Raw genomic sequence first — 14,712 nt, 5'->3', positions numbered from 1 at the left:
ACCTTGTAGCTCTATCAACAGCAGAAGACACAGTAAATAACACTAAAAAAATACATAACGACAATAATTATTGTCAGGTGTCTATGAGACGTTGTTAGACCTGATTAGATGTTATTGGAAAACTTCATACGTAAAAACAATATAGTTATAAAAATAAAGAGGAGGAATTACTCACGTTTTATTGACATTACAACATTCACATGTTGCAGGTGTACAGAACAGTTTTTGAAGAACCACCCAAGAAACCAGAGTAAAAGAAGTCACAAGAAAACACGTTTTCATTCATATTTTCATGTCTAAGGATTTTCTTTGAGTATCAAGTATTACATCTTGAAAATCTGTCATCACATCCATTTTTTTCCTGCTCTTTTGTGTGGAATTCACAGAACGGAGTGACAATCTCAGCTCGGCTAAAGCCTATTATTTGCCAGCGAATGGTCCATAATGAATTGCAGGACCCCCTCCCCCCCAACTTCATTCTCCTTTGTTGCCCAGGCACTTTTTTTTGTCCCTTTTTTGCACACATTCTAGATGATCTGCATTGGCCAGGCTTCATACAGGAGCTGGGGAAGCAGTAAGTCTGAGCACATGCACACATCACCATCTCCTGCCACCCATCTGTGAAAATGTTCGGTTTATGGTAACATAAATACACTTCATCTAATATTTCTACCCACAGATTTCTGCACACGTCACATGATTCTTGCAGATGGTTGTCCTCAGTGCACTAAAGAGTTCACAGATCACTCAGCTTAGCTGCAGCACCTTCTTCTGAGCGACATTAGGGCAAAGAAAATCGTGAACTTTTTAACTGTTATCATTTATAAGGACATTCATTAGGATGGCTACATATATTTAAATGTGAAAGTACAATTTCTCACGTGAAATTCTCAGTTCAAGACATTTATTTTACCGTTTTGATTACCCACTTGTTCAAGAATTTTAAAAGCTACAAAAGGTTCAGTTAAAATTGACTCAGTTCGTGCCGTACCCATCCGAATGTCACACAACAGCGCAGTCCCACGAGAAACGTCTGACATTATCTACAAAATATTTACAGAACAGGGCTCTAGGATTTTGGTCATAAGTGGATGGAGCAGCACAGAAGCACACAAACTGCATACATTTCAAAAACGGTGCACACATCAGATCGGATATTGACAACAGACAAGACTCAGTACCGACCTGTGGGGACAAAACAGACACATAAGTGCAAGAAAACATCTTAATATAAAATATCGCACAAGGATAACTTTGTTTAAATAGTAACATTTAACGTTAGCATCTCTTTAAAAACATGTTCTGCATTGTTTCCCTCTATGTACACTAGCACAGACAGACTTACTTTGAACATCAGACATGTTTTTGGTTGCAAGTTAAGAATGAATAAAGCGGTTCAGATATTTGATGTGTGATCTTTTCTGCATCTTTAGATATGAAGACGCAATTTTAAAAATATGATTCCTCTTATGAGCTTCATGATATAGCAGTACCATATGAATAATGCACCTTCTCCTACATTTTTTTTTAAATAAGACTATATACAGATCATTCTGACATCACTCCAGGTGATGTTATCAATAATACAGGCGGCTTCCATTAGATTTAACCTTCTGTTAAATTAAATTACACATGCTTTAACTAATCAGGGTTTTTCTTGTTTGAAGTCCTTTCAAATGCTGGTTTTCATCAGCCCTCCTCACTGTATCCAGATTGGGTTGCTTCGTTCTGGCCGGCGGGGCTCGGTGGCTCCGCCGTTGCCAGCTGCAGTCAGGTCGCTAAACGTAGAGAAAAACTGTTCCATTTCTTTCTGTAGCATCTGGTTCCGCCGCTCTGCATCTTCTTTGGCCCGCTCAGCATTGCGCAACTTTATCTCCACCATGGTGTACTTCTTCCTTTCCTGATCCAGGTCCTCATGGAGGCTCACCATCTCCGTCTCCAGGTCCAGGTTTCGCTGCTCCAAGCTGCAAAAGGACAATTTAGGAAGGAAATGCACCTGGAAATGCAACGCAATCAGCTGTGCCGCCTGACCTGTGCATCCTCACCTTTTAATCCTGGCCTCGTACTCCGTCTTCTGCTTCTGCATCTCCTGTTTCAGGCTTGCCACTAGACTATGCAGTGCACTGTGGCTGCCAGGTCCGTTGCCAGCAGTGACAAACTTACTGTTGTCACTGCTGCTGGTGTCCCGACTGCTCCCCCCTGTCTCATTCTCTTCTCTGTTACTGTTCCTGCCACCTCCCTCTCCTCCTTCAGAAGGCGCGCTGTCCGCTGCCAGCCTGCCTGGTCCGTCCAAGTCTTCGTAGTGGCCTCCATAGAAGTCTTGTTCGGGACAGGTGGTGGTGGAGGAGCGACAGGAAGTGGAATTGTCTGGAAGTGAGATTTCACAGGAGGAAGTGGACCAGGTGGCGCTGTCCACACTCTGCTTGTCCTCACAGCTGTTCAGACACAAACTGTTTATCTGGTTCTGTTGCTGCAGGTTCTGTTGGTTAAGCTGCACATTATCGTATGTGGACAGGCGATTCTGATTGGTTGCTTGATGCCCATTGGGACAGTCCCGAGTTTTGGTGTTCTCTCGAAGCATGACGCAGCCGTTTTGCAGCCAAATTCCACTGTGACCGTTCATACTTCCAGGATCAGCCGCTGAAATGCCCATTCGTACAACACCAGTCCCGTTCCCTGCAGGACCGCTGACACTCGTTACACCACTGGTTCCCATTTTTGTACCCGAACCTTTAAAGGTCCCAGTTCGACGCACAGGTAAGTGCCCGCCTCCTGTCACAGTCTGGCTCTTATCCAGAGTGGGATCTGAGGAAGGTGAGGAGCTGAAAGAGCCGTTTGTGACAATCCCGCTGCCCTTACTAAAGGCGGGATTCTTTTTCACAGTCAGCGGTGGACTGCGGGTGACTTCAAAGCGTCCGGAGGCGAGGTTGCGGGGGCTGGATGATCGTGGGGAGCCGCTGTTGTCTACGTGTTGGCGGTGCGGTGGGGAGTCAGGAGCTTCCCAGACGCACTGCCGCACCACCTGAGTGTTGTTGTTCTCTGCATTTTGAGACACTGAGGGGACAGTGGAGGTAGCTGTGAGGGCTGGTCGCCGAGGGAGTTCAATGTTGTTGTTGTTGACTAGTTCAAGTGTTTGACTGTCTTCATCTCGAGGGAAAAGGACGTCATGGCGGCCGATCATCACAGCCATCAGCTGCTGGACCAGAACAGTTCCTGACAAAATCAGAACGCACATTTTCGATAACTCATTAGTAAAAAGACACATTTATAAGACAGGAAAAAAAAAAAACAACCTTTTTTTAAACACTGACCTTCCATAATTGTTACTGGATCCTCAATCTTTGGCCTCATGATGTTTGGTCCAAAGACTGTAGCCAGGTTCTGAACGCTCATTTTGTTCACTCCTGAATATGACTGGACTTCATCTAAAAATCTAAGAAAGAAAAAATCTCAATCCCTGCTGCGAACCGTGTACCTTTTATCCACCTTAATGGAGGAGCAATACCTGGAGATGTACTTGAGAAGGTTGTAGTTTACGGGAGGAAGGCCTTCCACAAGCGTCTTCAACTGCTTCACACCCTGCAGGCAAAAGATACTTTTAAGAAGCTATTAATCCAGAATTCATATGATGATAAAATATTGGAGGATCAATTCTGGCTTCACGAGATTCATAAATACCAAATGTAGAAATACAATGAAGAATTGAAGGGAAAAATGCGATTTAAAAAAAAAAATAATAATTAGTTTTTCATGAATCTGATGTATTGTCTTTATTTAAAACAATGCAAAATAAGCTTTTAATGGTAATGAAAGGAAATTTTTACTTTTTTATCATTTGAGGCAACAGTTTTTACATCAAGCAACAGTGGTATTTCGCATTTTGTTAAGAATTTAGCTTAATAATTCTAAATTCTTCTGACACAGTAATATCAGGACATGGAAATCCAAAGGCAAAAGCAAGCAATAATAAAAAACAAACAAACCAGAATTTAAAAAATCTGTTTCCTTTTTTTCAGTTAAATAATGGTAACATCTCAAAAAAGCCATCCACGCTGAGATAAGAGGCAAAAAAGCTAAATTTGAGGAAAAACATGAGTCAAATGAAGGACTGTGCACCATGAGGGTGGATTTATTTAACTTACTACATTTGCATGTCGGAAACTGAGGAAGTAATACATGAAGAAAATGAAATTCATGTTTTATTTCTCACCATTTCATCATCTTTGCCAATAAGTTTTGAGCAGGCCAGAAACTCCTCGTACTTGTGGAAGGGGATGACCGGCTCAGGCAGCTCTCTGAGGTACAGCTTCAGCAGGGAAGCCACTGTGTGCACGTCCGTGTTGCTGTCGACATACAACATGTTCAACTAAAGCACTGAAGCAAACGGGGGACTATCATTGACTCTGTGTTTAGCAGTGAGGTGTAACAAACACAAGAGAATATATAAAGAAATGTAAAAAAAGAACAAGTTTGGTGAATCAATTACACTTTTTAGTTGTTGATACATATGCAAAAGATAAGACACAAACACTGTACATTTATTACCCTCACTTTCACGTGTTCTAGCTAAGAATAACAGAAAAAAGCTGAAAAGAACTTGTAAAATTTACAAAAAGATGCATTTTCCTTCCACTGTCTTTAAAGACCCACTCCAATGAAAATAATGTTTTTGGTGTTTATAACATGCTTTTGTAGCATTTTTCTCATGATGGAAGACATATATAAAGAAAATTAAGAATTCAATTGCTTTTCTACGTATTTCTTTATTCAAATTGTTGTGAATCAGGAGCAGAGGAAAAAAATGCTTGTAGACAAGGTACTATGGCAAGCCACAAGCTTCCTGCTCCGCTCCATTCTGCAACCCGTTGTGGACAAACACATTAGCGTCTTTGTTTTTCGTGTCTGAACTGGCATCTGGATCAAAATTACAAAGTCAGCTGGATGGCGGCGATATTGTCACCATTTAAGTGGCATTGGTAATGTTTGATTGGGGTTGTTCCAGAGTCTATAAACAAATGGATCATGGGAAACGAGGACAGGCTTACTCCATAGCAGCAGTCCCGCCCACAACTCAGAGGTGAATTTCTGATGAACTCCTGCTGCTCTACAGAAATGATGTCCTGGAAAACGACACAGGTTTTGATTTAGGCTAAAAACTGCATAATCATAGTTAAAAGACCACTTGGACCCTTTTACAATAGATCAAAAGATGTCGGGAGTGGGACTTTAAAGACTGAACAGTTACAACAGGATTTGTCTTTAAACCCTGAAGCAACATAAAACAAGAAAGTCAAGTAAGAGAAATGTGATACTCTAAATCAGGGCTGCCCAATTCTGGTCCTCGAGGTCTATACCACCCAGCCTGTTTTCCAGTTCTCTATTCACTGCTTTCTGTAGATCAGCTGATTCAGGTGTCTCTTTATTCTCATTGACTGAAGATCTGATCCAGCTAATCATCAGCAAGGAGTGCAGGGAGAACTGGAAAACAGGCTGGGTGGTAGATCTCAAGGACCACGATTGGGCAACCCTGCTCTAAATAGTTAAATTTTGCTGTTAAATTTATCTCTGTAAGGTGGCGATGTAAAAACAAGGAAAAGAATTTCAAGAGGAAGAACAGCGTCAGTGTGTTCAAGCAGCTCAGCTGAAAAACAAACGGATTTCCAGTGGGGCTCAAGAGAAAGAATGGGCCAACAAGTGGCAGCTGGTGAAGCAGGCAGGGGGTTGATGGGGCTAATAAGGGAATCAGGGAAACTTGGAACAACCTTACACTGACAGAGAGGAACAAGCATAAAGCCACTCAGTAAACAAAATAGTTAAAACATTAAGGTGGGAACTGAAGTGCGTTTTTGTCTTGTGTTTCTTATAAGATGTTGACATACAGCCTGCAACCAGATGGTATGGTGTTATATTTCTGATTGTCACATTAGGGCCTATGCACAGCATACCATTTGTTCCATGCCAAAAGGACATCTGAGCCAAAAAAGGACCATTTGGTTGCTGGGATTGTTTTTTGTTCTGCTCCTGGGCGCAGAACTGCTTGATGTCTAAGCACAAAATATATAGCATGAAGGGGAACTAAAAAATTTGTGGGTAATTTGACAGTTTTTTGAAATAATTACTACTTTAAGAATGTATTAAGTAGCACCGAAAAGTTATTGTTGTTTGTTGGGAGGAAATTCAAAGAAGTCAATGTCAATAAAAAAAAAATGCTCATAATGGCATAGATAGATAAAAATATAAATAGTGGGAATTTTATATTAATTAAATGCTATTCAAGTGCAGTGCAAGTCAAGCATTACCCATCAAAAGACGGTTTCTCTCCGCAGTCAAAGGCATCCTGCAGCTCTTTCACCAAGTTGGCTTGTCCTGGCAGCCTGAACAGGCCCTCTTCCCGAAGACCCCACTGTCGGATGAAATCCACACACTGCTCCACCAGCATAGGGGCAAGTTTGTTCCCAAAACGACGTTCATACCGCACCGTCTCCTCCAACTTCTGACCAAAGATCCCTGAAACACAACCAAATCCCTGAGAATCAATTAACAGTGATCTTTATTTTAAACAGAATCACAGATCAGAAATCAGAAAAACAAATTGCTTCCATAGATGAAATTGCTTTCTTTGTAACCATGTAGACTAAATGCAGGAACACATTTTAAGTCTCACTCCAGATCTATTGTAAAAGCGTCCCCTGTGCTCTTTTAACAATGATTTTGCTTCTTTTAGGCAAAATAAAAAAGAAAAGACTGTCTTTTCTACGACTTAGTTTCTGCAGAGCAGCAGGAGTTCATTAGAAATTCACTTCTGAATTGTGGGTGGAACTGTTGGTGTGGAGTAAACCTGCCCCTATTTCCCAACATTCCATATATTTGCACTCCTTTCACAACCCAAAGCTAATATTGCCAGTGCAACAAAAATGGCGAGCAATATTGGAACTAGCCAGTCATACAGTTTTGAGCCAGACGCCAGCTTGGATGAGGAAAACGAAGACGTACATGGATCTATTTGTCTGCAAGTGGATACATCAGAATGGAGCTTATGGCCTGCTGATTGTAGTTTTTACATCACACTTACAAGCTTTTTCCAACAGAGCTTTTTCATCTGTTTGTGATTCACAACATTTTGAATGATGAAATACTTAGAAATGCAATTTTAAGCTTAATTTTCTTTAGATATGTCCTCCACCCTGAGAAAAATGTTACAAGAACATGTTAAAAAACACAATCATTTTATAATGGGTCTTTAAAAGCATTCATACAGGACCCCACGCCTTGCAACTGCAAAAAAGTACTGCTTCTTAGTTACTTACATCTTCATAATAGCTGTTAAGGCAGATCCAGCAATATATATATATATATATATAGCCTCAGCCTGATGGTCAAACCTCTAACTTCCTGCGGAGCACCTTTCACCTTTTGTCTGACAGCTATTTCCATTAGCAGCCGTCTCAAGTGGAACGCAATACAGCAGGGGATTAAGACAGATTTAGATCTGCATACTTTTCCACTCTCTAGATAAAGACTGAGGCTACTTACACAGTTTCAAACATGCACTCTGACAAAATAGGATGACTAAATTAGAGTTCATGACATACATGACAACATTTAAAAGGACACAGAAGGCTCAACTTAAACCACTTGATTATTGAATGAATAAAGTGGAGCATTAACTGTATTATTTTTGTTGCAAAAAGATGTTTGAAAATGTTCTTAGTTAAGCTTTTATCAGTAAAATCTTCTGTACTCACCTCTCCTGAAAATGACACATTTACAAAGCTTCTGGAAAAGATGCCTATTAATACACTTGAGATAGGAAAGCATATCAGAGGTGCAGCGTTAAGAGCACCTAACAGTACAGTTACCATAGAAAGGGAAGACAGCGTTCAAGTAAAAAAAATGCAAGAAGACTTGGTAAAATATAAAAAGAATAATTTCTTCGACTGATCTGAAAAGTTGAACAGAAGGAATACAAATAATTTGTGTCCAAAAAAAAACTACAGAACAAAAGACAAAACTGAGGTGAGGTCATGCGTCCAGACGTTGAAGTCATGAGTGCAGGAATGTTTTCTGTGGGTCACGTGTAACAGTATGTGCAGATCAACTTATGCAAAGTGTGTGCATGACTCATTATGCATGTATAAAGCCCTTTTCAGACACCCTTTACCCTGACGAGACTCTGGCACACAAGACTGATGCCTCAAAGCACTCAGCGGGGCACTTGTTTCCTTTGACACTTCAGACTCAAACCTACTTCTGCTCAAACACACATGCAAGTAAATCCAGGAAAAAATTTCTTCTTGCCCTCTTGAATATGACTCACCCAGTTTTTGGAGGGTCTGAGAGTATTGGCACTATTTCTCTGCATTACAACAGCTAGGAATTTGAGGTCAGAATATCATCTGTGGACAGGTGATGGAAAGAACCTGGAGACTTCTTACGAAAACTTGATTGTACAAAAGTGATACTTAAAATCAAAAATTCTCATTTTTTTAAGACTTTCCAAGTTTTTCTTATGTTGCTCTCTTAATGCTCTCTGAATGTGTCCCTGCTCCTGCACCAAAAAGCACCATGCAAGAGAAAATTCACATTTATTGAATTTAGCTGGCAACAGTGTTGGATATTTGTAGAAAAATAAAACAAAAAAACACAAAAAGCTTTCAATTTTGTTTCAGTTTTGTTTCAGTTTTGCTGAAGGGGTTTGATCTGTTAATTATCATTATTCATTTATTTAAAATATCATAACACCTAATAAAGACCACTTGAGATACGTAGTTTAAATGCTTAATCCACTTTAGTTCTTTCAAAACCTACTTTTAAAGACGGAAAATTGGTAATTACCTTGAAATATATCTCCTAAAATCCAGATTGAGAAGCCGCAACTGCACATTTTAAAGTTTCATCAAAATTGAATTCCCAAAAGTTTGTAGTCAAACTATTTTTTTCAGCCTGACGGGATAAAACACAAAATCCCAGCAAGCGTTGAAGGCAACACAAGTTCCTCTATGGGTGCTGCCTCTGATACTCTCTAAAGAGGAATTTTTCATCACATTTCTGGAGGCATGAGCCTCCAATTGGGGCTTTGCTCCGCACTGCTGCCACAGCAAAATCTAAAAAGGCTGATGCGTGTGCGCCCCAAGTGCATGTGTTTGTGTGCTGCAGTGGAAGCCTCGCTTAGCTCCAAAATGAAGCCACCTTTTCCTGTGGCATCTTTGACAAATGGCTCGTCCTTTTGAAGAGCAGTCAACTTCAATAGACATCAAACTCCCCACACTGAAAACAGAGGGGCCAGCTCTGCCTCATCTATTCACTTTGTCTCTGAAAGCTGCCCGAACTGCATGCCTGCCTACAAGTGCTGAACCTGTGTCCTGTTTCGACACAATGCAGGTCGAAATCTGGCAGAGCAGTTGTTAACAAAAACCAGGGGACAAATCATTATACGTTACTCCAATCGAGTCAGGAAGGAATTAATGACAAAAATAACACTCTAAATCTCATCTGGTTCCTCATTCTTTACCAGTTTGTTGGTTCAATTTGTAGTGTTTCAGCTCATTCATCATACTGTTTGTTAGCTCAGAAAAAATACTTTTAGTTATTAAAGCTTTTGGTATTCCTGCATTTGGTAAGGTTGCCTTAGTTTGTATCCCTAACCATATAACAGGTGTTTTACATTTGGAATCAACATTTAATGAAAATCAAACCCTGACAGGTCCACTCCAATGAAAATTGTGTTTTAAACATTTACTTGTTGCATTTTTGTAATTGATGGAAGGTGGTTAATCAGGAGCAGACTAAAACATGCTGTCTAAAAAATATTGTAGTGGCAAATGTTTGCAGATACGGTAAATAAAGCCATTAATGTTTTTGTTTTACTCGTCTGAGCAGGCATCTGGCTCTAAACTGTACAGCTGGATAGTGCCAATATTGCTCGCCATTTTTGTTGCACCAGAAATGTTAACTTGGGGGTTCGAGGGGGATGTAAGCTAGCAGGATAGAGATTGTAAACAAAGAGTTGATGGGAAATGAGCAACGGCTAACTTTTGTGCAAACAGTTCCACCCACAACTCACAGGTGAAATTCTGATTAATTCTTCCCGATCTGCCAAAAACTATGTCCTAAAAAATGACACTAGTTTTTTTTATTTTATCTAAAATCAGCATAAGCATAATTAAAAGATCACTGGGAACGCTTTTAAAATAGATCAAAAGATGATCGGAGTGGGAGTTTAATCAATACTCGTGTAATACACGTGTTAATGTTATGGTATTGTGAGTGCCACTTTTATGTGAGAATAAAGGATCTTTGTCACCAGAAATAGCTTTAAGCTTTCAGTGCTCGGTCAACATGCTCTACAACTCTACACTTTTCGCTTGAGTTGTGCTTTCACACTGATCATTAATTAAACACTGGTGTCTAAAGGTAACATCCAATAAAAAAAAACATCTGTAAAGTTTTAACTAACCTCCACCAAAAGGTGCCCATATGACTCTCCGGATGGTCTTCACCCAATCCTCCATGTCATTCTGGGTGCTGGCCATAAGAAGGTACGTCTCATGGTTAGCCGTCATCCGCTCTCTGTCTGCCCCTGTTCCAAAAAGCACATAAATGACAATTGACATCATTACCCTTAATATTGTATTCTGGGATGTCAGAAAAACGCACAGCAATGCTGGCTGCAGATGTTTCTATGACAACTGAAACCTTTCCGTAGCTCTACTTCGGCTTTACCAACGTGACTCAAAAAAATAATAAATCATGGCATTTCAAAGGGATACACCTGGTTTATTACAGGAAGAAAGGCACTATTAAAAGACGAATGGAGTGCCATGTAACCGCTCATTTATTCATGTCTTTGGCAGCAGGGGTTTTAGGCCATTGATTATATCCCAGGATGAGGTCTGCATCTGACATTTGAAGCTGTTAAGAGGAAAAAATAATAATAATAAACCACACAGATTTAAACAAAACAAAAGATTTAAAAAAAAAACTGTAGATGTTTGATGGACATCTTTTCCAAATGCTTATCCTGGACAACTTTAACATGTAAACAAGGCAGTTATGAGGTAACAACTGAGTGATTATGGTGTTCAGAGAGCCTGGGTGAGCACAACAGGTCTAATTGCTATGTGTAGAGCTTCACTTGGACACCAAGAATAATGTTCCCTGTCAGTCATAAAATCTCATTAGCAGTTAGATGTCATGTTTAAAAAATAAAAAAAATGTAACAGTGCCTCCTTGACAAACACAATGTAAACACTACACACACACATACAAAGACAATAAACTAAAGTATTTAAAAAGTATTAGATTGGAGAATACTCAAATTTTGTTTTTCCATTTTTTCTCTTGTCCATGCTTTTGTTTCGATAAATCATCTATGGCCTGTCAACTATTTAAAAAATGAGGATCAATAATAGATAGATAGATAGATAGATAGATAGATAGATAGATAGATAGATAGATAGATAGATAGATAGATAGATAGATAGATAGATAGATAGATAGAGAGAGAGAGAGAGAGAGAGAGAGAGACAGAGAGAGAGCCCATTAATATTTAAGATCACCTTTTTGACCCTAAAACTATGTTTGTTGCCATATTTAAAAAAGAAAAATCTTCAGTAGAAAACTGTGTAAATTTGCTCTGGGGGTCTTAAAAATAATGAAATCTTTTGAAAAATTCCGTGTTTTGTTTTTGTCCAAAACAGCTTTCTTTTTTAGTCATTGATTGTATTAAAGTAGTATGGCCACCATCCACTGCTATTTATTTTTCTTATGTTCCTATGAAGTAAACAAACCCTGTTAATCCAGTTTTCACCTTTTAAAATCCCAAATATACTAGATTTTAATTCTGGACCTAAACATTTTTTTTGAACAAATATGTTTTCACGAAAAACAACGCAAACATTCTGAACTCACCTTCTGACACGCAGGTTTGCATTCAAGATTTCTCAAGCTTGACTCATGACACTCCAAACTATAGCAGTAAACCACCAACCGGATGAACAGTTTCCTTAATCCGCGCATGCGTTCGTTCAGCCGGTGCCAAAGCTTCCACTCCTCCACCGAATGTTCTCTTTTAACCTAACATTTTAGTGTCTCAAAAGCGACAATATTGCTAATATATAACCGAGTTTCATTGAGAGAAAATGCAGAGATTTCCTGACGCGTTGGCTGCGGCTGAAATATCTTCAGACATGCGAGATAAGGCGCAGGGCTGTGCTAAGCTTTTTTGGGGGCCCGGTTTGAGGGGCCCACTACCAATAGGAGAAGTAGTTGTTGACTGACCAAAAAATCCTTAGCAGTCACAAATAAAAACTGTGATGTTCATGAGTGTGCAGAAAGTTGTAGGAGAGAGGGGAAAGATTAAGAAATACTTTATAACTGCACATAAACATTGAATTATGTTGTTTATATATGATTTTATTTTTATTTTAGATTTCTTATATAGTCTAATCAATTTGTTTTATTATTGTATTATTGTTTTAACCAAAGACAAATAAGAAATTAACTCAACAATATAATTTGTTCTATTATCAAAGGCTAGGGTTACACAATACACATAACATATTTTAATTTTCTTATTTTTTTGAAGGTGCATTAACGTTATCATACAAACCTGGCTGACTAGCCTGACCTGTGTCATGGTTTGAGTTTGTTGTGTCTTGTTTTTCGTATTAGTTCTTGTTCTGTCTTGTTTGGTTCTGTTTCCTGTTTTATTTTGAAAGGTTTCCTGTCTTGTCTTGTTTCTTGAGTTTTACTTCCTTTGGTCCCCATCTGCCCTGATCGTGTTCACCTGTGTCTTGTCTGCCCTGTCTGTATTTAAGTCTTGTCTCTGCCTTCCTCCTGTGCTGGTCCATTACCTTTTGTCATGGTGTTCATGTCTCCATGTTTCTAGTCACGCTCACGGTCCATGTTTCTAGCCACGCCACAGTAAGTTTTGTTTTGTAATCCTGCTCGGCAGCGCCTTTTGTTTGTTTTTGTTATTAAACCCCCTTGTCCTTGAACCGTGTGCCTCCGCCTCTGCATCTGGGTCCTACCGGCTCTCGAGCCACCCCGCATCGTGACAACCTGGCTATTATTTGTTGCAGCAGATGTCGCAGATGCAGGAATCTCAAGCTTATATTGTGGCTTTAAAAAAAATTCTAATTTGAAACTTTAAAAATTCCACTTTTAAAATGTGTATTTCTCCTTTGTATTTTTAAGCAGCGGCAGCCGGGGCCCCCCCCCCCCCCCCCCCCCCCCCCAACACCTGCACAGTACAGCAGCTAAAGAAAGACCGCTTGCCGGGCAACCACATCCGCCACCCCGGGCAGGGCCAGCGGGACCGCCACTGCGGCCCCCACGACAGAGAGCAGGGGGGCGCAGGGGGCAGAGAGTACAAGCCCCAGCCCGACTCGTAGAGCAGCCGCCCCACCGCGCCCAGGGGGCCCAGACAGGTGGCCCACCACCACCCAGGAGTCCTGAGTATCCCCCAGCCCCAGGCTTGGGTCAGGACCCCCCAAGGGAGGACCCCACCACCCTCACCCTAATAAATGATTATATGAGAAAGAGGATCGGGGACAGCTGGAGGACTGACCCCGGTGGTAAATCAACCGTTCCCCCCCCCCCCCAGCATTGGGCCCAGGCCTCCCCAGCCCAGGGGCCCCATCGCCTGATGCGCCGACCCCCATACCCCCCCACCCCACACAAGGAAAGAGGAGCGAAGAAAGCGCCGCCCCTAGGAGAACTCTGGTCAGGCCTCGATGGGACCGAGGAAGCCGACCAGCCGGGGCAGCCACCGATTGCCTCAGCGGAGACCCCAACCCGTCAAATCTCCAGGGCCGACCCACCCGCCTCCCCCAGACCCTGCAGCCCCGGTGGGGGACGCCCGGCGCAACCGCGGGCCCCAAGAGGGTTTCCTGCCTCATTGCCACCCGGCACCCCCGCACACCCCACCCAGGCACCGGACCCGGCCCCCCGACCAACGGAGTCCACACCGCCCCTGCCGGGCACCAGGAGGCCCAGACCCCCAACCCAAAGAAATTTATAAATCTAACAAACCAAACTTAATCATAGCGAATGAAGCAACCCTACATTTTTCGAACTATGAGGCCCACTTACAATCTTTGAAATTGCCAAATATGAAAATCTACTCTATAATCCAGTAGGTGTGATGGTTGTGCTTACCGACCTCACAATGATTTGGTGGTACACAGCACTCAGAAATCCTTTAAAATGATTTAGTTTGAATTTAGATACTGTCCCCTAACTGTTTGTGGATGTGTAGAATAAAGTTTAAGTTAGTTTACTCTACTTCTTTCTTTTTACTTTGCAGTTTGAAGTTAAACCTTTTTATTTTTCCTTAACCGGAGAGCCACAACCGAGGTAAAAGGTTGCAGACCTCTGAGTTTAGACTGTCAGTTGAAAGTTTGCCCCCCCACCAGTATTTTTTGTGTTAATTGTAACGGGATTGTATCAAGGTGTGTGTGGGTTTGTATTTGTTTATGCTGCTTTAACTATTTTATAATAAACCTCTCCATCGTTTGCATGGAAAGGCTGCATTTTATCCCAGAAACAACCGCTGTGAGGTTGTTAAACAAGCATGCAACAGGATTATGCAGCATACCACAGCCATTACAGTACAGCACAGTTGTGTTCCTCCTGCCATATCCTGTGGGTTTTCTTTCACAGTGGCTGGGCTGGCTTCATTCTTTAAAAAGATTGGTGAGATAACTTGCT

At 41.1% G+C, this 14,712-nt stretch overlaps 1 protein-coding gene across 5 annotated transcripts in view; it reads right to left on the bottom strand.

Moving 5' to 3' along the window:
- Positions 1 to 154: 154 nt before the first annotated feature.
- The window catches only part of arhgap24 (Rho GTPase activating protein 24), a 66,042-nt gene continuing 51,484 nt past the window's right edge, over positions 155 to 14,712 (bottom strand). For 4 of the 5 annotated variants that reach the window (XM_004074729.3, XM_023960755.1, XM_011481682.3 and 1 more), the window contains 7 exons: positions 10,457 to 10,579; positions 6,300 to 6,507; positions 4,211 to 4,343; positions 3,506 to 3,579; positions 3,312 to 3,433; positions 2,046 to 3,213; positions 155 to 1,964 (listed from right to left, as the gene is read on the bottom strand). In XM_004074729.3, coding sequence (XP_004074777.1) covers positions 1,700 to 1,964; positions 2,046 to 3,213; positions 3,312 to 3,433; positions 3,506 to 3,579; positions 4,211 to 4,343; positions 6,300 to 6,507; positions 10,457 to 10,579 — 2,093 coding nt within the window. In that variant the 3' untranslated portion in view covers positions 155 to 1,699. Of the gene's footprint in view, positions 1,965 to 2,045; positions 3,214 to 3,311; positions 3,434 to 3,505; positions 3,580 to 4,210; positions 4,344 to 6,299; positions 6,508 to 10,456; positions 10,580 to 11,910; positions 12,309 to 14,712 lie in introns of those variants that run through there. The other variant, XM_020707606.2, reaches the window with a different exon arrangement.

The sequence above is a fragment of the Oryzias latipes genome, chromosome 12, assembly GCF_002234675.1.
Source record: "Oryzias latipes chromosome 12, ASM223467v1".
Taxonomy (NCBI): Eukaryota; Metazoa; Chordata; class Actinopteri; order Beloniformes; family Adrianichthyidae; genus Oryzias; species Oryzias latipes.
The sequence above is the reverse complement of the archived record's forward strand: the minus strand, read 5'-3'. Positions and strand labels throughout refer to the sequence as shown.